Here is a 27938-nt window from a genome sequence, read left to right as displayed (position 1 = left end):
TTATGTAACTCCAGGTGTGGGTTGTAATGTCCTTCCATACACCCTTAGTTGATTTTGAACACTAGGCCATATGAAGTAGGCTATAGCCAAACTTGAATATATTGATATCAGCCTATTAAGGGACTGTCAATTCACATTTTGCCATAGTAGGATTGAAGCATGTTCTTATAATTGATTAGTTGTTTAATAATTACCGCCAAAGGGTCTCCTCTGAGGTAAACTATGCATGTTTGGAAATTGCTTGTATCAGTTCGCCCTCGTATGGGTAGCAGGTGGTACTACAAGCATCTGCAATCTCTGACATGACCCATCTGATTAACCACAGCCAAACTTTATAACACCTTCTCCAAAAAAGAGAACCGTATTGTTCATATAATCGAAACCCATATGCTGTATCTGATTTAAATGTGTACATTTTGGATGAAGGGGGAGGGCAACTTTACTATACCGGTTAATTGGCGCAGGAGGGCTTAACTTCATGTCGACACTTGTTTCAAGCGCATTTCTCAAGCGCTTTCCTCCTGGCTGACTTGAATGGACGACAGTTTGCGAAGTCTCCGCAGTTAGCCAGATGTTGTTTACCCTCAGTGGAGAAACTAATCGCTGAAACGAGACTCTAATCGAGTTTGGAACAAATAAACTGCCAAAATGAAGGAGGAGAATTGTTTGGAAAACATCAACAAGATTTTTCAGGAGGCTCCAGCTGCCCGGAAGGCTCTTCTCGACAATTATGAGAATCTCTATAAAGTGGCCGAATACTGCGAGAATAATTACAATAAGGTAGGCCAAGGCTGTGTCATTGCAATACTTTCCTGAAATTATTTTGTTTCAAAAAGCTTATTAAGTCCGTAAACAACCTCATCCTGCATGAAGTTACCACCTTCCTGCACTTGCCGCTGGCTTCTTGCTCGTATTGGTCCGCACATAGGCTACGTAACACCGCAACACTTTCGAACATATAAGTTGGAGAAATTGATTAAGATAATATGTAGCCTATGATAAAAATGTTAAAAAAATAAATGAAAACAAATCAAATATGTATTACAATTCATATCGAAATATTCTGAAGCATACTATAGGGTCTGGTCTCAGAGACACACCTCTTCGTGAGTAGGCCTTTTTTTTTTGCTCACTCTGGCTATGTGTGTGTGTGTGTGTGTGTGTGTGTTTGTGTGTTAGAGAGAGAGAGAGAGAGAGAGAGAGAGAGAGAGAGAGAGAGAGAGAACAAGCCTGAACAGGGTCTGTGTGTGTGTGTGCGTGCGTGTGTGTGTGGGGAGCTGAGAAGCTTGGTATGCTGAGCTCTGACAGGGGAACTAATCTCGACTTGTTTATCTCCCTTGTCTCATCTCAAACTCTCCCCCCCAAAAAAAGACATTTGTGGGATGCTTTCATTTTTCTGCACTGCTTTTCTTCTAAAGTTTTTCAACGTTTTCAAATCATACTGGTAGCACAGATATCAGGTGACAAAACTCTTGCCCCTGGAGGATTACTGCAAGGTCACACCCAAAGGCGTCTAATTGTGCAATTGTAGCCTACGCTCGTGTCATGTTCTCTTAGAATGTGAATAGGCCATACTAAAAACAGATTTACAGTACGCACAGTTAGGCCAGACGTGTTTCTATTGAAACATAGGCCTACAATATGGCTGTGTGAGTCTAAATCAGAGATACAGTATAATCCATATAGAGAGGTGACAGCTGATGAATAAAAGAAGAGCACTATGTAAGAGGCTAGTAGTGGTTTCCTTTCTCAGGTGCATATACCGCCCAGACACAAAACTACACGCCGTCACCAGCAAGAGCATAGAATGACATGTGCTCCTCAGTCGCTCCGCTGTCCAATTGACTGGCTGTGTAGACTACTACTTCCAAGACCTGAAATGGTCAGGTCTGTCCAAAGGCAGTGGCTCAGTGGTTCCAGTGCCTCTGTGTAGTAATGGCAGTGTTATCTCCTCTTTAGTTTTCTTGACCTCTCTGTTGAAACGCTCGTCTCTGGTTTGCCGTGCCCAGGGGGAGGACACGGATCGAGCGGTGGAGGAGTCCAAGGCGTACGCCAACCAGGCGCTGGCCAGCGTCTCCTACCAGATCAACCGCCTGGCCAGCAGCGTGCTCCGCCTCCTGGACTCGCAGACCTCACAGCTCACCAAGATGGAGTCCTGCATCTACATCCTCAACCAGGTGACCGTCAACACCACCCACACAAACAACACGATATATTATGCGTCAACACCCCCCACACAAACAACACGATATATTATGCATCTACATCCTCAACCAGGTGACCGTCAACACCACCCACACAAACAACACGATATATTATGCATCTACATCCTCAATCAGGTGACCGTCAACACCACCCGCACAAACAACACGATATATTATGCATCTACATCCTCAATCAGGTGACCGTCAACACCACCCACACAAACAACACGATATATTATGCATCTACATCCTCAATCAGGTGACCATCAACACCACCTACACAAACAACACGATATATTATGCATCAACACCACCCACACAAACAACACGATATATTATGCGTCTACATCCTCAATCAGGTGACCGGCAACACCACCCACACAAACAACACGATATATTATGCATCAACACCACCCACACAAACAACACGATATATTATGCGTCTACATCCTCAATCAGGTGACCGTCAACACCACCCACACAAACAACACGATATATTATGCGTCTACACCACCCGCACAAACAACACGATATATTATGCGTCTACATTCTCAACCAGGTGACCGTCAACACCACCCGCACAAACAACACGATATATTATGCGTCTACGTACATCCTGAATCAGGTGACCGTCAACACCACCCACACAAACAACACGATATATTATGCGTCTACAGCTCAACACCACCCACACAAACAACACGATATATTATGCATCTACATCCTCAACCAGGTGACCGTCAACACCACCCGCACAAACAACACGATATATTATGTGTCTACACATCCTCAATCAGGTGACCGTCAACACCACCCACACAAACAACACGATATATTATGCGTCTACATCCTCAATCAGGTGACCGTCAACACCACCCACACAAACAACACGATATATTATGCGTCTACATCCTCAATCAGGTGACCGTCAACACCACCCACACAAACAACACGATATATTATGCGTCTACAGCTCAACACCACCCACACAAACAACACGATATATTATGCATCTACATCCTCAATCAGGTGACCGTCAACACCACCCACACAAACAACACGATATATTATGCATATACATCCTCAACCAGGTGACCGTCAACACCACCCACACAAACAACACGATATATTATGCATCTACATCCTCAATCAGGTGACCGTCAACACCACCCGCACAAACAACACGATATATTATGCATCTACATCCTCAATCAGGTGACCGTCAACACCACCCGCACAAACAACACGATATATTATGCATCTACATCCTCAATCAGGTGACCGTCAACACCACCCACACAAACAACACGATATATTATGCGTCTACATCCTCAATCAGGTGACCGTCAACACCACCCACACAAACAACACGATATATTATGCATCTACATCCTCAATCAGGTGACCGTCAACACCACCCACACAAACAACACGATATATATTATGCATCTACATCCTCAATCAGGTGACCGTCAACACCACCCACACAAACAACACGATATATTATGCATCTACATCCTCAATCAGGTGACCATCAACACCACCCACACAAACAAGATATGTCCCTCATGAAATCCCTCAGGATTTTTGGCTTATTGTAGCCTGGGTGTTCCCATGCTGCCTTGCGTGCGATTCCATTCACGCTGCTAAGGCAGCCTGGAAACTACCGCCCTAATTTTTGCATGCGATTCCATTCACGCTGCTAAGGCAGCCTGGAAACTGCCGCCCTAATTTTTGCATGAGATAGGGGACCAATCACAGAACAGGGGGGAAAGCAAGACAATGATGAGCTATGCGCATTTGATAGACATCTGTGGTGCCCATTGAACGGACATTTTTTTCAAATACAAAAAAATGAACGTTTGGTTGCCAGACCACATCTCATTTGAGAAGTGGTAGGCGCTAGCCAGACGAGGCTTAAATCCATTTCATCCCAATTTCTCATTTATTTTCTTGAATGTATGAGACGCAAAATTTAAGCCCAGACAGACATAATGTTGAGTATTACATAACTTAATAATTACACGTTACATGAAGTAATGTTCTTTTAAAAAGAGATTTGTTTGTTATTTGTTAAGTATGTATACTAAAGGATCACTTGTCCTCTTCCCAGGAGGTTGGCATGCATAAGGAGAAGGTGGCCCGGCGGGAGATCGGCCGTCTCACCGTGGAGAACAAAGTGCCTCGCGCCAAAAAAATAGTCCCCCCCAAGTCCCCTGTGGTGGTGCCCGAGTACAAACGCACCCCAATATCCTACACCATCCTGGATTCTCTGGGTCACGGATTATGGGTAAGGGTCAGGGAGCTGGCCAGCGTCGGAGCACTGACCGTTTCATCTCTATGTACAGTCGTAGAAATATTTCATCATTTGTTTTAATCAGCCTTTGATCACGCCGAACCTCGTCAACCAACTGCCATTGTGACCTTTGACATGACGACAATTAATAATTTGATTACCCGTAATTTCCTGACTATTAGCCGCGGCTTATACATTGATTTTGCTAAATTTCTTCAGCTATGAGGTTAATACAGGTGGGCAGTTAATATGGTTTTGTTTCTTTTAACTTGCATAAAACACTGTCCTGCGGCTTAAACACAATGCGGCTTATATGCGGGAAATTACTGTACAAGTCCTTTCCTCTGGGCACAATCAAGAAAGGGCTACGCCTTAAACGCAGAGGGAAGACTGCAGCACGGGAGGTCAGTCGGCTGCCGCCTGAAGCAGTGCGTCATACTGGCCTCCAAGCTCGTAATAATAATAATAATAATGCATTTGATTTATATTGCGCTTTACATCAAATAAATGATCTCAAAGTGCTCGTACCATTGTGTCTTACCATGTTTTCAGTCTTTAAACCTGCCTCTGTCTGCTTGCATTGAATTTTCTTATAACATCTGCTCTCAGCCTTCTCCTTTAACAACTTTCACACTCTCACTAACTGTAGAATTATCGATAATTTACACACAGAGGTAGCCTACATCTGCTCAAAGATCCATTTGAACACCTTGTGATCCAACCATTCCTGAAATTCCGTCAAATAATCATTAACTCTATTGTTTGAGCTGAATGTCAGCAATGAATGTATCCATGCGTAAGCCAGCACATAGTTCATGCTTAGTGCATTTGTAGTGTGAAGTTATTTGAAGTTATTTGTTTTCAATTAATCAATATATCCATGTACAAGCCAGTGCATACAGTAGTAGTGCGTGCTTAGTGCATTTGTAGTATGAAGTTATTTGTTTTCAAATAACAAACAGTTCCTCAGAAGATTCAAGGGAAGACTCATCTTAGAGGCCTTTACTACCTGCCCTCTGTCCCAACTCTCCTTCTCTTTCTCAACAACAGCAGGAGGCTTAGACATCTCATGCACTAAAAACACCACTAACTCCTAATTTCATCATGTTTATCCCAGCTCCTGACTCCAGACATGTTTATCCCAGCTCCTGACTCCAGACTCTTGCAAGAGAGGTGCAAAGGCGCACTAGATATAAAGCCTAGTTAAGGGAGAGAGATGCTGCATACTCTTTTTAAACGTTATTTGTTAACGTTTGGGCCTTTATGACCTTGAATCTTCTGAGGAACTATTTATTATTTGCGCAGCCTTTCATTTGCGCTTTATTTCTACTGCACGAGAGGCGTACTCTTTCGTTCAAATCATGACTCCGTACACTTGGATGATCTTTCAACCGATCAGATCAACGATTCGGTGCATCTTTTGGATAAGCTAGTTTGTAAACTAGATTGGAGCCAACGGTTCTGGCAGGGAACAGAGGAGATAGATGTGTGATGTTTTCCAGCCTGAGTTGCCGTGCAAAATCCAAATTGGCCGGCAGGCAGGTCAGCCTAGATAGCCAGCCTAATCCCTCCTGGGTAGTGTGGAGTCATTTGTTTGTCAGATAACACATTGCGTTGGTGGTGCTGTGGCGCAGCAGGCTACAGCGTCCATACCATGTACGGATCCGAGTGCCCACGGGGACCCAGGTTCGAATCCGGCCTGCGGTCATATCCCGATCCCACCCCATCTCTCTCTCCCGCTTGCTTCCTGTCTACTCTTCACTGTCCTGTCACAATAAAGGCAAAAAGGCCAAAAAAATATACTTAAAAAAAAAAAAAGATAACACATTGCGTGTCTGTCCCATAGGATGGAGGGAAGCCACCGGAGAAAGCTGAACCTGCACCAGAGCAGCCCAGCCCAGCCCCTGAGATTGACCCTGCTCACAGGTACAGCTCGGTCCAGTCCATCACGATCGGTCTCTCTCGTCTCTGGTTTTGGGATTGTGACCCGGTGTTTGGGTTGGCGTGTTGACTTGACCCGGAGATGAAAATGAGTGTGCTGCTATGTCTACTTGTGTTGCCTGAATAATGGGACAAAACTAGTGTACATCTATCTGTAGGTTTACTGTATATAAATATATACAGTATATGTCCTAAGTGTTTAATTTGCAAATGAGCACATATTTTACAATAGTTTTTTTTTACAATACACACATCTATATCTATCTACTGTATCTGTCTATCCATCCATCTATCTATCTATCTATCTATCTATTAAATTCTTTTCAATGTATTGTTATTTACAGTGCAGTTTCAACATGGACTCAAAACACTCAGTATGTTTAAAATAAGCAGACAGGCGACAAGTCCAATAACTGTGAAGATATCTATCTACTCCTATGTGTGTGTGTGTTTGTGTGTGTGTGTGTGTGTGTGTGTGTGTGTGTGTGTGTATTCTACTAATGCTCTTGCCACCTCTGCCTAGGGCTGTGTGTGTGTGTGTGTGTGTGTGTGTGTGTGTGTGTGCAATAATAATGCTCTTGCCACCTCTGCCTAGGGCTGTGTGTGTGTGTGTGTGTGTGTGTGTGTGCAATAATAATGCTCTTGTCACCTCTGCCTAGGGCTGTGTGTGTGTGTGTGTGTGTGTGTGTGTGTGTGTACTAATAATGCTCTTGGTACCTCTGCTCAGGGCTGCTTTTGGCATTGCTGTAGCACCTCCATCTGTGCCGGCCTGGAGCCCCCAGGATTCCTCGCCAGCCCCTGGGTCCTCGTGCCCACCTCCTCCTCCTCCCCCCAACTCTTCTGGTGTTCCACCTCCTCCTCCTCCTCCTCCTCCTGGGGGCATGGGGGGCAATGTTCCTCCTCCACCACCTCCTCCACCTGGGGGTTCAGGTACCTCTGTGCCTCCACCTCCACCTCCTCCTCCACCACCGCCCGGTTCAACAGGTGTTCCTCCACCACCTCCTCCACCACCTGGTGCAACAGCTAATTCTGTCCCCCCACCCCCACCCCCACCACCACCACCTCTTGGTTCCACAGGTAATAACCTCCCCCCACCGCCTCCACCTCCCCCTGGGATGACTGGATCCAGCATTCCTCCTCCACCTCCTCCTCCTCCTCCTCCACCAATGTAGACAAGAGACTCAAATTCACGTGCAGGAAGACACAGCCACACACAGCTGAAGAGATGAAAACATGAAAACAAAGTATAACTAAAGTATAACTAACTGCTACTATGTCCAGGGATGTAATGGAGGCTAAACGCAAGTAAAAGCTGTTTATCCACCTCTGAAATTTCAGAAATTCAAGATAACATCAACATAATTATAAACAAATGTGACTTCCTGCGCTATCGCTGGCTGCGCTACTAAGGGCATTGTCATTTTATTAACGTGTTTAGCATTTGGTAAAACATTTGCAGGGTACGCATGGAGCGGCCTAACTTTGGGGCTGCATCAGCTTCACATGAACCAGTGACTTTCATAATCATTTAATTTCAGCAGAAATATGTCCTCTCAGGCATATTGGACAGGAACACTTTTCAAAGGTTATAGGGGCATTTTAGAATTAGAACGTAGAACACCTCATTTGGAATCTTCACCTTAACAGGACGTGATGTCGTATCACCAATACGTTTTGTTGGTCAGCTACATTTATCTGTTACAAATTTATACTATTAGTTTCGGGATATATATATTTTTAAGCTATCACTCAGGAAACTAGAGTACTATTTGACATATGGGGTTAGCTGTGTATTGTATTGGTAGTGATGTGTGGGTCTGTAAGTATGTTTTATTTGTTTTTGCCTGTTTGTTTTCAACTTTTTTTTACAACTATTGCTAAGCATTGCTTAGGCACCTACCTGTCACCTCATAGAAGTCATAATAAATCATGTATAACTGAGAGAACTGTGGCAGAATAAAGTATGCATGTTTCAACTGATAGTACCTTCTAAAAAGCTAATAAATGTGCATGTGTCTTCATACGAGTTATACAAACCCTTCTTTCATTCACACAGGCTCCAAGAATTGCCTAACGTCATCTTTAATGTCAACGGTCATGTAAGAAAGCTAGTAATATTCAAATACTTGAGGGGGGGAGGGACATAATCGTTGCAGTGCATTCTAGCTTTTTTTTTTTTTTTTCATTGCATGTCGTCGTAGTACTTTAAAATGGTAAACTACAACAAATGGGCTTTGGCAGATGGATTTATTTAAAGAGGCGGGGACATTCACCCATATCTCAGGTGCCTACACTAATGCTACTATACAACTTCTGCCAAAGGAAGCCACAGTTTGTTAAGGTATCAGCTGGTAAAAAGCATATTCATCCATTCTTGAGGTAGTACAAAAAACCTATTGATTAAAGAACTACTGTATATTGAACCAGCAATCATTCAAAACCACAATGGTCAGAGGTACAATTAACAATTCATGTAATAGCTTCTGTTTAGTTTAAATGCACAAGACAAAACCTCTTTCTAGTCCCCATCGATATCTCTGGCATATGTATGTTTTAAGGAACACGTCAACATTGTGGGAAATCAGCTTATTTTCTGTTCATCAAGGACAGCAATTTTCTAAGCAGGCTTTTATATGATTTACATCTACTCGTCTAGCAGATGCTAGTCAATTATATTAAAAGGGCCATTGTCCCTCGAGTAATTTAGGGTTAATGCTGCATTCCAGACTACTTGGAGGTCAGATATTTCCCAGTAGGAATCTCCCAATTTCATTCCAGACAAACTCAGAGGTCAAGACTTCTGACCACCTACTGGGAAAAAGTACAGTGGAACGCCACTTGAAGTCGGAATTCCCATTACTACCCCATCTTCAACGTCGGAATTGTAGTCCGACCTCAGACATCCGAGTTGTCTGGAATGCCATCAGGAATATTATCGATTTTTGAAAAATCCGTTCAAAACACCTAGGTTTCTGGCAATATTCTGATTTATTCTAGACATGTATACACCTTGAACAGATCATTGAACGATCATTGCCAATTATCGTTAGTGTGCATGTAAACATGCTCACTGACTACTTTAAGTCTGTGTACGTGACACCGGGGGAAACAGTGCAGCTGCGTGTAATCACTACGCCCAGGTAGCAGTGCTCTGCCAACATGAGAAAGTAGTTCCAGATATGTACTGTTTCTGCTTAGAAAATTGCTCTGCTATCATTTTCACATTGTTGTTTCTACATCCGGTTCATACACAAGTCACAACATGTAAACAACAACATTTTGGAGTTGTTAAAGTCTATTTTGTCACTTAGGAGTTAATGGTGGGGTTGCCAGACTATGTTTTTTGCACACACAGAGTATTAGCCACCTAACTCTGGGATAACACCTGGAATATTCTGTTTTAGACACGCAGACAGACCAGGGCTAAATGCTAAGAACTTCTTGGGAGTGCTCTAAGAACGTTCTAAGAACGCTCCTAAGAAGTTCTTAGCACTTACGAGTTTCTTAACGAATCTGGGAAACCCGGCCCAGGTCATCAAGGTGTTAGGGAATCTAAAGCAATGTTTTATGCATGTCAGTCAATGTGTCCACATACTGTCACTGCTAAAATAACGACGCAAGTGAGAAAGTTGCCTATTGCTGATGGAACATAGATTCAGAACCATTGTAGGATTCTAGCAGAGGTGGAAAGTCTGACTTTAGAAAGTTTAAGTCCTACTACTACTCATTCTATTGGCTCACAATGATTTCCCAATGATAGAGTGTGTGCAGCACTTCTCTGACATACACACATGTATGTATGTATGTACACTAGTATAATGTATGTATGGTTTATTAGCTAATGACATTTCGACCTGTATCAGATCGTACCCTATATTCATAATCAAGGTGCTTGATTTTATACACCTGTGGAAAGGGACCCGATGAAAGCCATGAACAGGCCTAAACACCATTGCAGCACCCAGCACCCCATAAAATAATCGTGTTGGTGTGCTTTACGTGCACCTCCATAATTTACTAAACCTGCTGATTCTAATTAGCACAACCCTTCAGAAAGAAAGACTAGCTCATCAGTGAGATTAGCAGTGCTAAGTGAACGCACGGAAGAATACACATGGTCAAGACCTTTCCTTTCTGAAGCCTCGCTTTTATACCTCGGCGTTCATGCATCATGCAGAACTCACATCCACTGACTTAGGTAACGCATACTCGCAATTCACACACACACACACACACACACACACACACACACACAAACACACACAATCATCCCCAATGAAGGGTCAGGAAAGCCTTCCTGTGTAGGTCCGTGACTAGAGCGGGGCTGCAGTCATTGTCGTCAATGGTAGAGTCTGTGTTTTCGGAGCCATTCATCGCCTCAAAGTGTGAGTAGGCGTTGAGAAGATCTTCGGCGGAGGGGAAGCGGACCTTGCGCAACCTCTCCAGCGTCTGAACGGCTCTGGACACGGGGATTTGGTTCTGCAGGATAAAGAGAGGAACAATGAACTAAATGTATGAGGAGCAGAAAGAATATAAACAATGCATAATATACAGCAAAAGGAACGCATTGAAGCATTTTGCAAATAATACATCCAATTTATTAATAAAATTGTTTTTGTGAATAACATGTCTGTTTCAAAGTCACAAATATTGTGTGATAATCTTTCAAATAAGCTAAGGGCTTAAAACAAAGAAATTAAGTTTTCAGACATTTCTGAAGATTAGGTTTGCCCATTTTCAAACCTTAAACTGCCCATCTAAATTCAGCGTTCAGTTCCTGAACACTTTACGCCTTGTGAGGTGTTAAAGCAACACTAAAGAGTTTTTTATGCCTTAAAATAATGTTTTCAAAATCATTTAAGTGGTTCATCAACTCGTAACAGGGTGAACGGCACTTCTGCATTCGCTTTGCGGCCCTCATATCAGCTATAACCGTACTAAGTAGGTTTACCAGATCGGGTAGCGGATCTGTAGTTCGATGAAATCAGACATAAGAAACTACAAATTGGACTTGCTTTGATATCGTAATATATCATACTTTTATAAAATCATGCAACATACTCTACTTTGTTTGTGGACATCATTATTTGCTAGATAAACAAGCCTGTGTCTGACAGAGGAAAAGTGCTTTAGTGTTGCTTTTAACTAAACAGCCAACCAGAACAGAGAAAACAGACCTGTAAACTGTGTCTGAGATAGAGACAGAACTCTATACTCAGAATGAGGTGATTGTCGAAGTTGTGGAGGCCATCTTGCCACTCCTGATACCGGTAGAGGACTTGGCAGTCTGGACAACGCCTGATGTACGTGGATACGTCTGTGGAACACAGCACAATTTAGAGGTGATGACAAAACATGTGTTATGCTTTACCCTATGCATTTCTACTTAAGCTTTCAATGTAATCAAAAAAGTTTACAAATCAGTAACACTCTCGGCATAACCATGGCATGCGACAGGCATAACCATGGCATTACACATTATGGTTGATGGCACAGCCAGGTATGTTGAATCCACACACTGTTGTTGGCTGTACAATATGCTTTATGCTGTGTAACAACAACAATGAATCGGCTAACAGTTACGACAGTTTCACATGAAGTCTGTTTTTGGTTCCAGCACCATAAGTTGGATATAAGTTGTATGTTATTTTTCTCTACCGTCTTCCTGTACTATTTTGAGTGAGTCAGTATAGTCAGTGATATGCTGTCATGCTTCAAAGGTAATGCTTTTTCAAACACAAAAAGCCAAAGTACTTTAGATGCTGTAACAGTCTATGAACAGTTATTCCACTGGCTGGCGATGCCATGGATTGTCTGTCTGGATGAGAAGCCCATCCAGATATTATCTCAGTCTTATGTGTGTCAATACTGGTGCGTTCATGCACCAGGGAAGTGGGAAGGTTCCCACTTCTGAAGTGAGAGCGTTCACTACAGTATGTTGAGTGACGTCAAAACATTATCCTGGGAGCCCTCCCAAAACCCCCACTTCAAACTGGGAACTTCCCAGTTCAGGTGTGACGTACACCCTTCTAAACTCTAGAATTCTCCCACTTCCCAGTTGCTCATGAACGCACCATCAGGCACAGCATACCAGATAAAAAAGGGCCACTTACGGTCAGCTACTCCTATCATGGTGACAATCTTGGCCTGCTCCGTCACGATCTCCGCCTCTTCAAGGCTCGGATCGTGCGAGCAGAGGTCGCAGGTCGTCTCCGTGGGAAACAGATGGGCGGGGAACTCGAACACGGTGCTGGTCAGGTCCTCCGGCAGCTCGGCGGGGATTCTCTTGTGCTCGTAGATGTACTCCACGCTCCGCTTGACGTCTCCGTGGGCAGAACCGGCCCTGTTGCCGTCGGCGGAACCCGCGTTCCCTCGCCCCGACGCCTCTCTGGAGGAGGAGAACCCCGGGTTCCTGATCAAGTCCCGGTCGGTCTGGAAGACGTGCCACCTGGCGATGTTCTTGTGGAGGCACAGGAAGTGCGGCTTGGTGCACGGGCAGCGCCACACGTTGCGGTCCACGTCGTAGCTGACCATGACCCGGCCCAGGCAGCTGAAGTCGTTGGTCTTGGGCTCGTGGACGGAGACGAAGACGTGGCGTGGCGGCGCCCGCCCCCCGCCCAGCTCCACCCGCACCGCGAACGGCACCTTGGCGGCCTGCGCCATCTTCTGCCGCCGCAGGCACATGGCGCGCTTGGCGTCGCTGAGGTGCTTGAGGAGCACCATCTCGTCCAGCACCTCCTGGTCCAGCGGATCCTCCGCCGCCGTCTCGGTGCACAGGTCCAGGTCGCGCGTGTGCTGGCAGTGGCTGACGCTCAGGCCGTGGCGCTCGGCCATCTGCTGGAACTGCTGGCACTCCTTCAGGTCGCACCTGACCACCTGCCCGCCGCTCACCTTGCGCTGGGCGTGCACGGGCGCCAGGAACCCGCGCGCGTGCCTCTGGACGGCCACGATGCCGTTCTTGCGGTCCACGGAGACGCTCTTGAGCTGCGGCGCCCTCTTGAGGTTTCCCGGTGCCGCTGCAGGCGGCGGAGGCAGGTCCTTGTGGTGCCGCGCGACGTGGACCTTGAGGTTCCGTTTGAAGAGAACCGTGGGGCAGTGGGGGCACTTGATCCTTCGCCTCTGCTCCTTGGACTCGGACGGAGAGGTTTCGGCCATTTCGGACGCCGGGGGAGGCGGCGGTGAGTGAGAGGGGGACGCTGGGTTGGCGGACGAGGATTCTTGCTCTTCGGAGGCTGTGCCTGCTGGAGCTTGATCTGCAGAGGACGAAGTGACCGACGACGTTGTTGTCGTGGGCTGCTGCGGTAAAGGAGACGATGGCGACATGGCTGTGGTTGTGGTGGTGTTTGTTATGGTTTCCATAAGTTCAGGGGTCAGCTCCATAGCTGCAATAGTCGGGGTCTTCAGCTCAGGGGCTTGTGATGGAGACGATGTAGTTGTTGGCTCGTCATCCTGCGAGGATGCCGTTGTTAGAGCGTTATTAGAAGTGGACATGGTTGTTGTTGTTGTTGTCGAGGACTTAGCTGTCGAGGCTTGCTTTGGCGAGGAGGCGGTTGTTGTGGTTTGAAGGAGCAACGATGTACCTGTTGAGGTTTGCAGAGGCAAATGTGTTGCCTGTAGCAACAAAGGTCCCGCAGTGCCTTGCAACTGAACAGGAGTGGTTACCGTTCGCAGTAGCGCGGGTCCAGACGGGGTCTGTACCACAATTCCCATGGCAGGAGCATTCGCTAACGGCTGAGACGGCGCTGTGGTACTGCCACTGTTCTGATCACCGGAACGAGTCTGTTTGTAATTGTCCTGGTGTATGAGACATTCCTCGCATCTTTTCAAGTGCCGTATGAACACATTTTTCAAGACGACGCTTTGGTTACAAAAACAACAGTGGTGGTGCGGCACGCCGCTGCAGTCCAAGCCACATCGGTATATCTGTATTCCTGAGAACCACAGAGCACAAAGCAAACGTTGACATTCGTGCAAGAGTGCAGTTATATCTGCTTCTACGTTTAACAATCAATGCATAGAGTTACTAGCTGGGAGAATCCTTAATCTGCTGCGTATCCGGTTGATAGCTCTGATAGCACACTCTGTGTGATCCGTCTGCCCAATAAACAGCGAAAGCCAAAAGTTCTTCCCCCCGTTCAACGAGAGTGTTTCTTTATACATTAGATCATATCAACAACAGACAAAAATCTTACCTTTATACGTGAGGACGTTTCTTGAATGAGTCTGAATGTGGGGCACAAGAGATGCGTAATCGCCTGCCTTCTTGCACAGCGAACACTTGTAAGAGTTGCCCACTTTAACCATAGCAGGTTTGGTCATTCCAACAAAGGATTTTAAAACCTGGTAGAAATAAAGAGATACACTCTTACATGCAAAGTTACCAAAGTAACACAAACCGTTCGTTTTAAATGCCTCTCGTTCAACATACCTTTAATTGGTCCATCTTCGCCATGGGTAAGTTGTAATGCTTCCTTTCGATCTGTCTCTATGGTTTTCAAAAGTTGCAGACCAGCTACTGTCGAATGACCGCCACCTACTGGATTGAAGTGTGTCGATCGTTGTAGCCTACTGTCATAGTGCTATTGAAAGGTCTGGGTCTACCACATGAAGCACTGTAGCCTACTATGGAAGCCAGAGTGGCCACTTTACAGTATTTTATTGGCAGACGCATTTATCCAATGCGACGTACAACAGGTTGTGACATTGTGTGGTACTGTACAGGTACTGTTTATTTTATTGCAATTGTGCCACAAAAGAAGATAGACATTACCATCACCATAGCACACATCATCATCATCATGATCATCATCATAATTAAGAATATTTTTATTAAAAAAAAGAAAAAGAAAAAAGCAAGCTAAAAAGCACCCCATGGTTGCATTCCAGAATACTCAAAGGTTCCAATGTGCAAGCATCTTGCGTAGCAGCATACACCATCCATCGGTGTGTGTGTGTGTGTGTGTGTGTGTGTGGCAAAGAGTTTAGGCATATGATGGAAACAGCATCAACTGTGTCTCAAGTTTAGAATGTAACAGTTATGACTAGATGTCATGAATATGTTCTCATCACATACTGATAAAACCACTGTCTCAAACACAAGCACCTGTTTGTAAACACAATTGCACAACCCCCCCCCCCCCCCCCTCCCCCACACACACACACACACCAGCGCACACACACTAACACCCCCACACTGACGTTACAAACAAGCACAGATAGGAGTATCTCAAATAGGCGTGGGCACCAATGCAAACGTTCAGCAGCTGCAGTCATTCACACATACACACACACACGCACACGCACACACACACACACACACACACACACACACACACACACACACACACACACACACACACACATAATAACACACACCGAGCGGTCTCACTGCTGCTAGTGTTGCTGCTGACTCTGCCACTGTGTCTGCCCAGGCCTCTTCTGCAGAGTCAGCAGAGCAGCACCTGTCTGGGTCTTTTCTCAGCACACACACACACACACACACACACACACAGGAAACCCACACACAGCTAATGTGCAATCGTACGCTGCAATCGGGAGGAGTGTGTGAGGAGTCTGTTTGGTGTGTCGTCTCTTTTTTAAAGACTTCAAGAGAGCTGTGTTGATATAAAGATATACGGGCAAATTCGCATTCTTAAAGTTTGAGCAACACGGTAATGACAATGCCCTGACTTACTGTAATGAATGAATTCAAAACGCATAGACGGGGCTTTTTCAATGCAATGTATTGCTCAAAATGAGATATAGTAAATACAGTATGTCCTTTAAAAGTCACATATTGTATAATCATAATAGTCTGCATACGCAACTAAATGACAAAAAAGAAATCAAAGTTGGTTAAACTTCAACAACCAATATGTCATAGAAACATAATGTAAAGTGTTTATCTACCAAGGTGTTGATTATGTAAATTGAGGACTAAGGATCACTTTTAACTGAATTGCTTATTTACAGTCAAATATCATAAGGGATTGGGAAAGTGAACGTAGAGTTGGTGGACAGAGAATGGTTCAGGCTGAACAGGTGAGTAGGTGCATAGTCAGGAGCCCGGATAAGACCACCATCTTCACGCACAGCGATCTCAGACCCAACATGGTGAGGTGGAGGAAGTTCATCTCCTCATCTGTAGCGAGAGAGAGAGAGAGAGAACTAATATGTTTCTTAGCTTTAAGGATAATAATAACACTTCAGTTATGTGTGAGTCTACATGGAGAGAGCTCAATGACCATTTTTATCTCTCAGAAGGACATGATATCATGCTGACCATGCTTTATACGGTCCGTCACTGATTGAGAAAAAAAGTACTGAAAGTAAAGCTATTAAATGTCTTACCTGTGCGTGTAAGACACTGGTTGTCTACTGAAAAACAAAAAATAAAATATATAATTTGCATGGCACTGTTTCATTTATATTATTTCAGCTGAGTACTAAAAGTCAACATTCTTTAGTACAGCCAAGTGTATCAATTAGTATAAAGCATTCATTTAGACACCCACTTTCACTGGCAGATATGTCCACATCGCCTTGCTTCACTCGGCAGTAGCTGGCCTTACATGTGGCTACGGCAACCAAGCCGTAACTGGACTCCCCTGCTGCCATGGTTGGCTCGGCTGGGACAGTCTCCCCTGACAACATGACTGATGCTGTAACTGGCCCGGAGTCCTTCACCATGCAAGCTGTGGGGCCATCTGTGTCGGCCTTGTGCAGATAGGCAGTGGGCACGACATCGCTCTCTGTAGACGGGGAAATGGTGCTGTGCATTGGGTCTTGTTGTAACACAAGTTAGATCTATCTTTGGGCAAATAATGAGCTGAGAAGACCAAACTGGACAAAGCAGTCATTTATACCCCAAGTGATTAATTCATTAAACAAATACCTGCTAGATCAAATTAGGTCATGACTCCTTCTGTAATATCTCTGTTCAGCAGGTCTGAATGGTGATCTTTCTAAATTTTATTTAATTCTTTATTAATTTGTATAATTATTATCTATACCACACCGAGGGTACTCTGTGTAACACTTGGGTACTGTGGCCTGACACTACAATGTTCTACTCACTGAGAAACAGTTTTCAATACAATAAAGCACTTAACTACTGTAACTAACCTAACTGGGCTTTGGAGGAGCAACCACACTCTGGAAATCAAACACCTCTCAACTACTCCTAAGCCTACTGTAAAGCTAACCTTTCCTTTGACAATCATGGCAATTATGTTATAATATGATAATTACTCATTTTCTTATCACTAAATTTGGAAGTTTGTTTTACTTGTGTTGCATCTTACCTGGAAGGAGCCTGAGTCTGTTACCATCTCCAAATGTTAGGAACTTCTCGCTCTTGTGGTTAACTGCGCAAAAGTACACGGCGGAATCCCTCGGTGTGGATGCTTCATTTGTGAGCTCGACCCTGTGCTCATATTTATTGTTCTCCACGGTGAATCGATGGACGTCCATGAAGCCTTCATTAGGATGTTCGTCCCCCAAGTATGATATTTGCTTTATGCACACGGGATGCCCACTAGGCTTCTGCTGATACCAGAATAAGTAATATGGCTTTTCGACTTGTGCGTAAATGCAGGAGAAGTCAACTGCAGCTCCCATTTTCGACTGTATCTCCCAGTTTCCCTGGTCCAGAGTTTGGGAGACGGCATTTCCTAACAGGACCATGCACAGATTATTCCATTAAAATTAAATAATCACGATAATTGACTGAGCTACAAACAATACCAGCATGGTTGTGTGGCAATTAAAGTTTCTTTTCTATTCTATAATTTTTAACATCATACAGTAATTCTTAATCAACATGGAACATGGGGAGCAGCCTACTCACGGTGTTGCAATATAATGCAGAACAACATTAGCGGACTCAGGGACATGCTCACGAATGATGCTGCTTCTGTATAGTGTCAGGGACAGAACTGAAGACTCAATGGTAAGTAGTAGTTTTCCGGTTGCAACCTGCACTGCTCATCCGAGGTGAGGAGTGCGCAGGCATGAAGGCCAAGAATACAGAGCGCAGTTAGCGCACTTGGTTACAGCGCTGCGCAGCACACTTTTGTTTAGTTTTGGTTATCAGACTCCAAGTCAATTGTTGACCTTATGGTGGAACAGGTAAACAATTATAGTTAGCTGTGTCTTTAATCCGATGTGTGTAAACACTTGGTTTCTTATTATAATATGTAGACCTAATGAGAATAATATTTATTTCATTTTTTGTTTTGTTTTGCACGTCGTTAATGGAATGTATCTTTTCGTAGGCCTACCACATGCTTTGCTAGTAAATGTTATGTGGCACCGTATATTCATGTCTATGATTAGCACAGTAGGCCTAACTTTAGTGGAAGTTCTTGTAGCATTATCAAAGACGATAACACACTTGCAGGTCAAATTGGTCAAGCATCTGTGACGCCACAGTCGGCAAGATTCCACAGAAAATCAAGATTCCACAGGTGGCCTGCGGTCTAGAAGATTATCTTCTCTGTAAAACATACTGTAGGCTACCCTCTGAAGTCGAGCCTCAAATCGCCAAGATGAATAAAGCCGATTATTTGGCCTTCCCGGCCATTGTGAGCACCGCTGGCCAGTATAATCACATGAGAAAAATGTGGGATGGTCACCATTTTAAATATCATATGGACAGGATGAGAAATGGTAAGATATCACCAATTCAGCCATTACTAATAACACCTTCTCGCTGTAGTCAAAACTAAGTACTTGCATTGTTTTGCAGTGAAACCAATGGTTGACAACAAAGCTCCAAGAACCTACATACACTGTCACCTGAAAATGAAGAAATTTCAGGTAAGGTGTGTTTTCTAATCTATGCCATGAACATTTCTGTCATAAGTGATTAAATAATAAAGCTTTTTGTAAACCCTTAAACTTGATAGACTAGATATAGGCACAATATGCCATTATCATTGGTTATAATATGTTAGCCTGTACCATGTTTTATGGTGAGTGCTTACTGTTGTTCAGATGGAGCAAGAGCGACTGATGGAGGTGGAGAGGGACAACAAGCTGCTGGTCTCCAGAATCGCCCGCACCATGGCCAAAGGAGGCCTGGACAACTGGAACGAGGAGTACGAGATGTTGACCAAGAACAGGTCTGTCACAGGCACTGTGAGGCCCTACTTTAAATCCACGGCAAAGTGCAAGTTATCATCAGCCATCAAGAAAAAAAAAGCTGGCCTTTTGTTATGGTGCCTCTACTTCCTAGACCTAATCCTCAATGTAATGTAAAAAATGAACTCTCTGCTTTCCTCTAATTAATTCAGATCTGTAGTCACAAATCTCCTTATGTAAAAGTTATTTCATTATTATTATTATTTCACCATGATAATTTTATGTATTTTTTTTTTATTTTCCCCTTTCTCCTCTATGTAAAGTAGTGTAATGTCCTAGCTGAAAGTAGATAGTTGCTGTGTCAGAAATCGCCTACAGAGGGCGCTCATACTGTACAATGGTAGTGCCGTTTGTCATGTTATGAGGTTATGTTGCCATCAAAATGATTTTGATGTTATGTTGGGGTCAAAAAACTGTTTAGGGTGTCTCTACAGCTGAGATGCATCTGGTGACGTGTGTCCGTCGTTTTCTTGTTAGTGGCACCATAGACCTGCGGAACAGGGAGCTGGTGAAGATCTCCCTGGAGAACCAGGCCGTCCTCAAGAAGATCAACACCACCAAGCCCGTGTACGACCACCAGCACTGGCTCAACGGCTTCAAAGTAATGGGCAGGTGGGGTTGGAGGGTTTAGAGCTCAAATGAGGGAGGGGAAGAGAGAGCAATTGCAGTTCAGTAATGGACTATATGCCAGCTCTTAAGGTTATGGTTATGGCTATGGCTATTTGGCAGACGCCTTTGTCCAAAGCGACATACAAATAAACACACACACACACACACACACACACACACACACACACACACACACACACACACACACACACACACACACACACACATAAATCCTTCAGTATCTTAACGCGCTCATTCGCTCGGTGCAAAACAGGTACATTAAACAATAGCCACTACAATTCAGCTGCCGTTCCACCGGAATGGTAGGAGCTGGCTGAAAAGCCTTCAACAACAATTTTACAGACATTGATTTCCTGTGTATTAGCCACATTGTGTGTAAGCCTCAGGACAGTGTTTTATGCAAGTTAAAAGAAACAAACCCATATTACCATATAAATTGCCCCCGTGTATTAACCTCATAGCTAAAAGAAACTTTGCAAAATCAATGTACTGTATAAGCCACGGCTAATGGTTTGGAAATTACGGTACTGTATTTTAACCGATGAACTGTCAAGTCTCTGTCCTACCTCAACAAAACAACGATGAAGGTGCGGTGCCCACTTGATGAACCTCAATGAGATGCTATCAAAGGCTTTTGCGTTAGTGGTGTTCATTTGCCCAGGGTTGCTTTGTCGGTGTTTTTGATTTTGGTAGATATAGGCTAATGCTTGGTTGTTGATTGACTGCTGTAGGAAGTGCCCCCTGCCTATAGCACTAGGGATTGAACACCACTGCTGTGTGTGTCTGAAATGTGGGCATGGAAAAGGGAGAAGAGAATGAGAACTTGACGTCAAATCAAATTGGATCATATCCGATCGGAGCTGGAAAGTTCATGGTCTTGTCTTCTAATTGGATGTTGTGAGCCTACTCAAGCTACATTCGAGTTGTGAGCCTGCTAAAACTTCGTGCCCAATGTGACAGGAATTTGGCCTTCATAAAGTCTGTCAGATTCTGACCATCTATTTTTATGTGCTAAAATTGTGTGTCAAAATCACACCGTGTCTGCATGGCATGTGATTTAGTTAGTACTGCTCATCCATCTCTATCTTTCTAGAGATAATAATGGCAGGTGGACTGAAATAAAGACCCATCGTTTGTATGTTTCCCTTCAGGTGACGAGAGATTACATGAAGCGGCTGAGGAAATATCCACAAACCAGCACCACAAAGGTGAGGAGACATAATTGAGTCGCATAAATTGTTTAATGAAGCACATTAATACGGATAAGAATAAATCATACTGGAAAATACTATCAGTGTGTAAGAGACATTTTTCAAAAAGTGTCGTCCTGTCCTCTCTGTAGGTGCCTCCTCTGGACTTGATTAACTGACAGCAATGCAGCAATTCGTCCATCAGCAATTTCATTGTGAGATGAGATGGAGGCAAAAGCAAAATCAATAAAACGATACAGTGCTCATCATAACAAACTCCATTTTGATGTGTGTGTATGTGTGCCTGTGTGCCTGTGTGTGTGTGTGTGTGTGTGTGTGTGTGTGTGTGTGTGTGTGTGTGTGTGTGTGTGTGTGTGTGTGTGTGTGTGTGTGTGTGTGAGAGTGTGTGTGTGTGTCCCAATAAACAAATGCATGATACATAATGCAGGAGATACAATCCATAAATTCATGAAGCCTCAGACATCCACACACACACTCCATCACTTCAGCACTAAGCCCACCTGCACAGGAGGAGAGGAGAGAGAAGGAGAGGAGGAGAGGAGAGGAGAGGAGAGGAGAGACAGTTTAGAGTGGAATAACATTAGCCTGCTTCACCAGCTGTGTAAATAACTCACAGAGAAGAATCAGAGTCGTGCTTTGATGGCCAATTTTGTTTACACACACACACACACACACACACACACACACACACACACACACACACGAAAATGGATTCAGCATTTGATGACCATATCCACGAGACAATCTAGACAATGCACAGCACACATACATTCCAGAATAGATACAGACAGTACTCCCACCTGGAGATGAATAGAAATGACATGACATGCCTATAAATAAAGAAATAAAATACTCTTGCAAAGATACTAAAATATTGACTTGAGTGTAGTGTCATCGTGCACTAGAGTCTTTGGAAACCATGTAATGACTTGCATGTAGATTGCAAGATTTACTGACATGACAACTGGCATAAAAATAGTTGTAGCTAGCATGCCATTACATGTTGACACGTCAACACTCTACTTGTGGCTTTGTAGAAACGCCCACACACACACACATACTCACAGTATCTCTCTCTCTCAACCTGTTTTCTCTCTCTCTCTCTCTCTCTCTCTCTCTCTCTCTCTCTCCCAAAAGCATACACACTCCACACCGTCACTGCCAGTCACACATACACACACACACCTCTCTCTCTCTCTCTCTCTCTCTCACACACACACACACACACACACACACACACACCTTGTCTGTGGTTAGGGCAGGGCACCTCCAGTTGTAAAGGTAGTAATGCATGCGTCCATCAGCAGGACAGAACTTGAGCTGGTCCATCACACTCCTGTTCTCCATTACATCCAGGGCAGTGAACACGTCAAAACCCCTCTGGAGAAAGTGTGTGTGTGTGTGTGTGTGTGTGTGAGAGAGAGAGAGAGTTTGTGTGTGTGTGTGTGTGTGTGTGTGTGAGAGAGAGAGAGACAGAGAAAGAGTGAGAGAAACCATAGATAAGATATAGATGAAAACAACAGTATAAAAGAGAAACAAATAATACATTTAAAAGCTGTCTGTAAGCAGTCATACGCGCGCGCGCGCGCGCGTGTGTGTGTTTGTGTGTGTCTATGGGCCTCTATAGCCTTACCTCTCACCTCCATGAGGAAAGGGGTGTATGTGTGTGTGTGAGTGTGTATACTGTCTGGGTCTTACCTCTTTACCTCTTTTCACATCCTGCATGAGTTGGTGCAGGGGCGTGTGTGTGTGTATGCGCGCACGCGCGTGTGTGTGTATCCTCTCTGGGCCTTACCCCTTTAGCGAGCACCATCACGTCCTCCATGAGCTGGCTGAGCAGCGTGTGTGTGTGTGTGTGTGTGTGTGTGTGTGTGTGTACTGTATCCTCTCTGGGCCTTACCGCTTTAGCGAGCACCATCACGTCCTCCATGAGCTGGCTGAGCGGCGAGTGTGTGTGTGTGTGTGTGTGTGTGTGTGTGTGTGTGTGTGTGTCCTCTCTGGGCCTTACCGCTTTAGCGAGCACCATCACGTCCTCCATGAGCTGGCTGAGCGGCGTGTGTGTGTGTGTGTGTGTGTGTGTGTGTGTGTGTGTGTGTGTGTGTGTGTGTGTGTGTGTGTGTGTCCTCTCTGGGCCTTACCGCTTTAGCGAGCACCATCACGTCCTCCATGAGCTGGCTGAGTGGCGTGTGTGTGTGTGTGTGTGTGTGTGTGTGTGTGTGTACTGTATCCTCTCTGGGCCTTACCGCTTTAGCGAGCACCATCACGTCCTCCATGAGCTGGCTGAGTGGCGTGTGTGTGTGTGTGTGTGTGTGTGTGTGTGTGTGTGTCCTCTCTGGGCCTTACCGCTTTAGCGAGCACCATCACGTCCTCCATGAGCTGGCTGAGTGGCGTGTGTGTGTGTGTGTGTGTGTGTGTGTGTGTGTGTGTGTGTGTCCTCTCTGGGCCTTACCCCTTTAGCGAGCACCATCACGTCCTCCATGAGCTGGCTGAGTGGCGTGTGTGTGTGTGTGTGCGTGTGTGTGTGTGTGTGTCCTCTCTGGGCTTTACCCCTTTAGCGAGCACCATCACGTCCTCCATGAGCTGGCTGAGTGGCGTGTGTATGTGTGTGTGTGTGTGTGTGTGTGTGTGTGTGTGTATCCTCTCTCTCTGGGCCTTACCCCTTTAGCGAGCACCATCACGTCCTCCATGAGCTGGCTGAGTGGCGTGTGTGTGTGTGTGTGTGTGTGTGTGTGTGTGTGTGTGTCCTCTCTGGGCCTTACCCCTTTAGCGAGCACCATCACGTCCTCCATGAGCTGGCTGAGTGGCGTGTGTGTGTGTGCGTAGTACAGGCAGAAGGCGGCCTTCAGCCCCCGGTGCACTGGGTGGTTCAGCACCACGGAGGTCAACGTATAGAAACTCAGCATGTCCGTCACTACGCCATCGGGGCTCTGATGGACACATTAAGAGAGAGCGGTTTAATGTACAGTATAGAAAATGGACATCAACTATGAGGTCTAAGTAGGTACAGGTATTGTAATGAGCATAGTGTCGTTATATCATATGTGTTATATTTTCTAATTATTTTTTTATGATTATGCTTTTTATTCACATTTTCTGCAAACAGTACAAACAAGAAATGCAACATACGAATAAGGAAAATTAAAAAGAAAAGAAAAGAAAAGAAAAGATCATATGTGTTATATGACGTGTTTAAAAAAGTAAAATATTTGCTTGTTTTACTTTATTTTGCTGTAATTTGATTAATGAAAAGAAAAATATTTTGTAAAAAAAAAAGAGAGAGAGAGAGAAACACAGGGAGGGGTGATTAATGAGAAGTGTAGGAGCCACTGTTGTAATCTTGAGTGTGTGTGTGTACAATATTGGTCAGGGAAGGTGAGCTGATTGTAAAATATTTGCTGGTAAAATTCTGCTGTAAAATGACAAGTTACCACTGAACTCTATCCCCCAATTGTATTATTTCCATCTTAAAATACACTCTGTCTGTGTCTGGAGGTGTTTGCATTGAGATCAAGTGTCGCAACAGGCGGCCAACCGCACTGATAACGGATGCTGACGAGAGTGGAATTTTGAGGAGAAAAATCAAGCCAAAGAATTTGAGCAGATTTAATCTTGTGGCCAAACATTTCACTTCACACCCCGCTCCATAAAATATCTTTAACAACTTCATTGGATTTTTTTTACAGGAATGCATTATCTTTGAATTGTACCGCTACCCAGCCAATTTGACCAATAATTCACTTGTACTTCAAGCAGAGTATATATACTACATTAATTCATTTCCAAGACACGTTTATACAAAGTGGTTTAAAGCTTAAGTGGTTTATAGTACAGATGAACGCTACAGTATAAACACTATAGGACAGAGAATCTATAATATAAACGCTACGCTAAAAAGCTGTAGGTTGAAATCTATAGGAGAAATGCTTAAGGCTAAAAGCTATAGGACAAAAGCTATAGGATAAAAGCATCAAATACCATAACCATGAAGATTAACATAGAGATAGGAACACACACATCAGAAATCCACAGCCTTCATACTGCACTTCACACTATGCTTTTATCTGCTATTCCTGTTAGTTTTTTGTTTATGTACTGTAAAGCACATTGAATGACCTCTGTGTATGAAATGCGCTATATAAATAAACTTGACTTGACTTGACTTGACTTGCACTGACCTCCACCACAAAGGTGTCGATGACGTCCTCGCGGGGCAGGAGCCAGTGGAGCGCCTCCTGCTGGCTAAATGCGGGACGCAGCTGGAACCTCTTCAGGTAACCCTCCAGCAAGGCCTGCACCGCAGGGCCATCCTCCACCCTCATGGGCCGCAGGCCGGGGGTCTTAGGAGCCTGAGGGGTGGGGAGTGGGGAGTGGTCGTCACTATTGGAGCACTTCACTGCATTAATATTAATGCATACTTAATTCATGAATTAATACTTTTTAATTAATTATTTAATACCCATTTTATTTATTTAAATAACAAGGACAGAGTGGAGACTATTTGAGCACTTAATTGACACTTAATTCATTAATTTGGCTGATGCTTTTATCCAAAGTGAGTTACATACTGTATGTCAATTATCACAAGGAGTAGGGCCAGGGGTATTACAAGGGCAGGCCAGGGGTATTACAAGCGCAGGCCAGGGGTATTTTGTGGGCTAGTGCTAGGGGTATTACAAGGGCAGGCCAGGGGTATTATGTTGGCTAGTGCTGGGGGTATTTTCATCTATTGTCTCCAGAATATTGAGGTTCCCCCTTCACTGTATGAAGCACTTTCAGTGTCACTGTGTAACTGTGATGTGTTGTTGTAAGAGGCTTTTCCTGTAGGTGTCATTGCACGGAGATGGTGGTGCACTGAGTGGCCACCAGAGGGAGCTCTGACCTGTGGCAGCCGGTTGAGCTTCAGGGCTCTCTGCACGGTCATGTTTCGGCCCAGGGAGGAGAAATTCACCTCAATCAGCTTCCGCGGGTTTAACGACCTGTGCCAGAACCTATTCGCACACGCATTCACACACACACGCATATACAAACACACACACACACACACACACACACACACACACACACACACACACACACACACACACACACACACACACACACACACACACACACACAATTACATGATCTACCCACAAGCATGTGGTAGATCATGTAATTCCTGAGAGAAACACACAGAGAGAGATAACACAGAGAGAGGGAGAGAGAGAGAGAGAACACAGAGAGAGAGAGAGAACACAGAGAGAGAAAGAACACAGAGAGAGAGAGAACACAGAGAGAGAGAGAGAACAGAGAGAGAGAGAACACAGAGAGAGAGAGAGAACAGAGAGAGAGAAAGAAGAAGGGAAACTGATGAGGTGTGAAAATGCGATTGGGAAAATAACTTGCACAGCTGCAAGAAGGACAGAAGCAAAACAACAGGGTGCAGAGGGAGAGGCAGAGGAAGAGACGTGAGACACACACACACACACCAGCCCAGTGCAGCAAGATCACAGGAGACAACGAGACAGAAATGGCACAGAGCAGAGAGATGCTATCACAAGACAGCAAGAGGGAATAGGAAATGAGACTGAAAAAAGACAGAGTATTTTGTGTGTGTGTGTGTGTGTGTGTGTGTGTGTGTGTGTGTGAGAGAGAGAGAGAAAGAGAGAGAGATTGTGTGTGTGTGTGTGTGAGAGAGAGAGAGAGAGAGAGATTCTGTGTGTGTGTGTGTGTGTGTGTGTGTGTGTGTGCGTGTGCGTACGCGATTCTGTGTGTGTGTGTGTGTGTGTGTGTGTGTGTGTGTGTGTGTGTGAGAGAGAGAGAAAGAGAGAGAGATTGTGTGTGTGTGTGTGTGTGTATGTGAGAGAGAGAGATTATGTGTGTGTGTGTGTGTGTGTGTGTGTGTGTGTGACTGTGATTCTGTGTGTGTGTGTGTGTGTGTGTGTGTGTGTGTGTGTGTGTGTTTCTCTCTCTGTGTGTGTGTGTGTGTGTTTCTGTGTGTGTGTGTGTGTGTGTGTGTGTGTGTGACTGTGATTCTGTGTGTGTGTGACTGTGATTCTCTGTGTGTGTGTGTGTGTGTGTGTGTGCGGGGAGCACCTGCTAGTGGCTGTAGGGGTGGGCAGCATGGCGCTGGCCGAATACGCCGCTTGGTAGACCCGCTGCTGCAGGACCCGCCTGGACATCTCCCGGCACAGAACCGGCGCCACCCGCTTGGACCGCAGCTTCTTATGGACGCACAGGAAGTTCACCTCCACCGTCTTCAGCTCCCTGTGGGACAAGCGTCGCAGTGGACACACCGGTCAACAACATGCTGAACAAATCATCAAAAGGGCATTTAACAATCATTATGTCTCGAAAATGAAGTGAAGTGAAAGCGAATGACTTGCAGTACATTAAAACAAAAGTAAGCTGTACGCTGAAAAACAGTGATCTGGAGTGTTTGTGTGGCGTGGAGAAGTGTCACGATTAGAAACCTCTTAGTTAGAAACCCAAAGCAATATCGCGATCATGGCGTCGGTAAAGGATACACCCATG

At 44.7% G+C, this 27938-nt stretch overlaps 4 protein-coding genes and 1 gene segment (V, D, J or C); 2 read left to right on the top strand and 3 right to left on the bottom strand.

The window, feature by feature from the left end:
- Nucleotides 1–526: 526 nt before the first annotated feature.
- Nucleotides 527–8462, top strand: abi3b (ABI family, member 3b). Its single transcript, XM_062526168.1, has 5 exons — nt 527–780; nt 2010–2177; nt 4318–4494; nt 6347–6426; nt 7169–8462. The coding sequence occupies exons 1-5, from the start codon at nt 649–651 to the stop codon at nt 7611–7613; spliced, it is 1002 nt and encodes a 333-aa protein (XP_062382152.1). The 5' UTR covers nt 527–648; the 3' UTR covers nt 7614–8462.
- Nucleotides 8463–8677: 215 nt separating this feature from the next.
- LOC134070421 (uncharacterized) lies at nt 8678–14801 on the bottom strand. The gene is made up of 4 exons (XM_062526779.1): nt 14634–14801; nt 12555–14372; nt 11619–11758; nt 8678–10920 (listed from the first exon to the last, which is right to left on the bottom strand). The coding sequence occupies exons 1-4, from the start codon at nt 14758–14760 to the stop codon at nt 10708–10710; spliced, it is 2298 nt and encodes a 765-aa protein (XP_062382763.1). The 5' UTR covers nt 14761–14801; the 3' UTR covers nt 8678–10707.
- Nucleotides 14802–16335: 1534 nt separating this feature from the next.
- Nucleotides 16336–18630, bottom strand: LOC134070276 (T-cell receptor alpha chain V region PHDS58-like). The segment is given in 4 exon segments: nt 16336–16582; nt 16956–17192; nt 17745–18113; nt 18290–18630. Coding segments are annotated over 4 exon segments (765 nt in total).
- A 328-nt stretch (nt 18631–18958) lies between these two features.
- LOC134069785 (sperm axonemal maintenance protein CFAP97D1-like) lies at nt 18959–21680 on the top strand. Its single transcript, XM_062525853.1, has 6 exons — nt 18959–19110; nt 19190–19260; nt 19438–19565; nt 20062–20185; nt 21366–21422; nt 21557–21680. Exons 1-6 carry the CDS (start codon nt 18990–18992, stop codon nt 21581–21583), a joined length of 528 nt encoding a protein of 175 aa, XP_062381837.1. The 5' UTR covers nt 18959–18989; the 3' UTR covers nt 21584–21680.
- Nucleotides 21681–21762: 82 nt separating this feature from the next.
- nmt1b (N-myristoyltransferase 1b) overlaps nt 21763–27938 on the bottom strand; it is a 9822-nt gene continuing 3646 nt past the window's right edge. Inside the window, exons 7-12 of the mRNA XM_062525852.1 lie at nt 27501–27671; nt 26305–26413; nt 25601–25771; nt 24185–24352; nt 22668–22805; nt 21763–21925 (exon numbers count right to left, since the gene is read on the bottom strand). Of these exons, the coding sequence (XP_062381836.1) occupies nt 21905–21925; nt 22668–22805; nt 24185–24352; nt 25601–25771; nt 26305–26413; nt 27501–27671 (778 nt within the window). The 3' untranslated portion in view covers nt 21763–21904. The remainder of the gene's footprint in view (nt 21926–22667; nt 22806–24184; nt 24353–25600; nt 25772–26304; nt 26414–27500; nt 27672–27938) is intronic.

Source organism: Sardina pilchardus, chromosome 22, assembly GCF_963854185.1.
Source record: "Sardina pilchardus chromosome 22, fSarPil1.1, whole genome shotgun sequence".
Classification (NCBI taxonomy): domain Eukaryota; kingdom Metazoa; phylum Chordata; class Actinopteri; order Clupeiformes; family Clupeidae; genus Sardina; species Sardina pilchardus.
This window is presented reverse-complemented; position numbering and strand designations above follow the sequence as displayed.

Coding starts and splice junctions, on each gene's coding strand:
- LOC134070421 (XM_062526779.1), bottom strand. CDS start 14,760: ATGACCAAACCTGCTATGGTTAAAGTGGGCAACTCTTACAAGTGTTCG. Junction 14,373..14,633: donor AAACGTCCTCACGTATAAAG/GTAAGATTTTTG, acceptor TGTGGTTCTCAG/GAATACAGATATACCGATGT. Junction 11,759..12,554: donor CATGATAGGAGTAGCTGACC/GTAAGTGGCCCT, acceptor TGTGTTCCACAG/ACGTATCCACGTACATCAGG.
- LOC134069785 (XM_062525853.1), top strand. CDS start 18,990: ATGAATAAAGCCGATTATTTGGCCTTCCCGGCCATTGTGAGCACCGCT. Junction 19,566..20,061: donor GAGATGTTGACCAAGAACAG/GTCTGTCACAGG, acceptor TTTTCTTGTTAG/TGGCACCATAGACCTGCGGA. Junction 20,186..21,365: donor ACTGGCTCAACGGCTTCAAA/GTAATGGGCAGG, acceptor GTTTCCCTTCAG/GTGACGAGAGATTACATGAA.
- abi3b (XM_062526168.1), top strand. CDS start 649: ATGAAGGAGGAGAATTGTTTGGAAAACATCAACAAGATTTTTCAGGAG. Junction 781..2,009: donor GCGAGAATAATTACAATAAG/GTAGGCCAAGGC, acceptor TGCCGTGCCCAG/GGGGAGGACACGGATCGAGC. Junction 2,178..4,317: donor GCATCTACATCCTCAACCAG/GTGACCGTCAAC, acceptor TCCTCTTCCCAG/GAGGTTGGCATGCATAAGGA.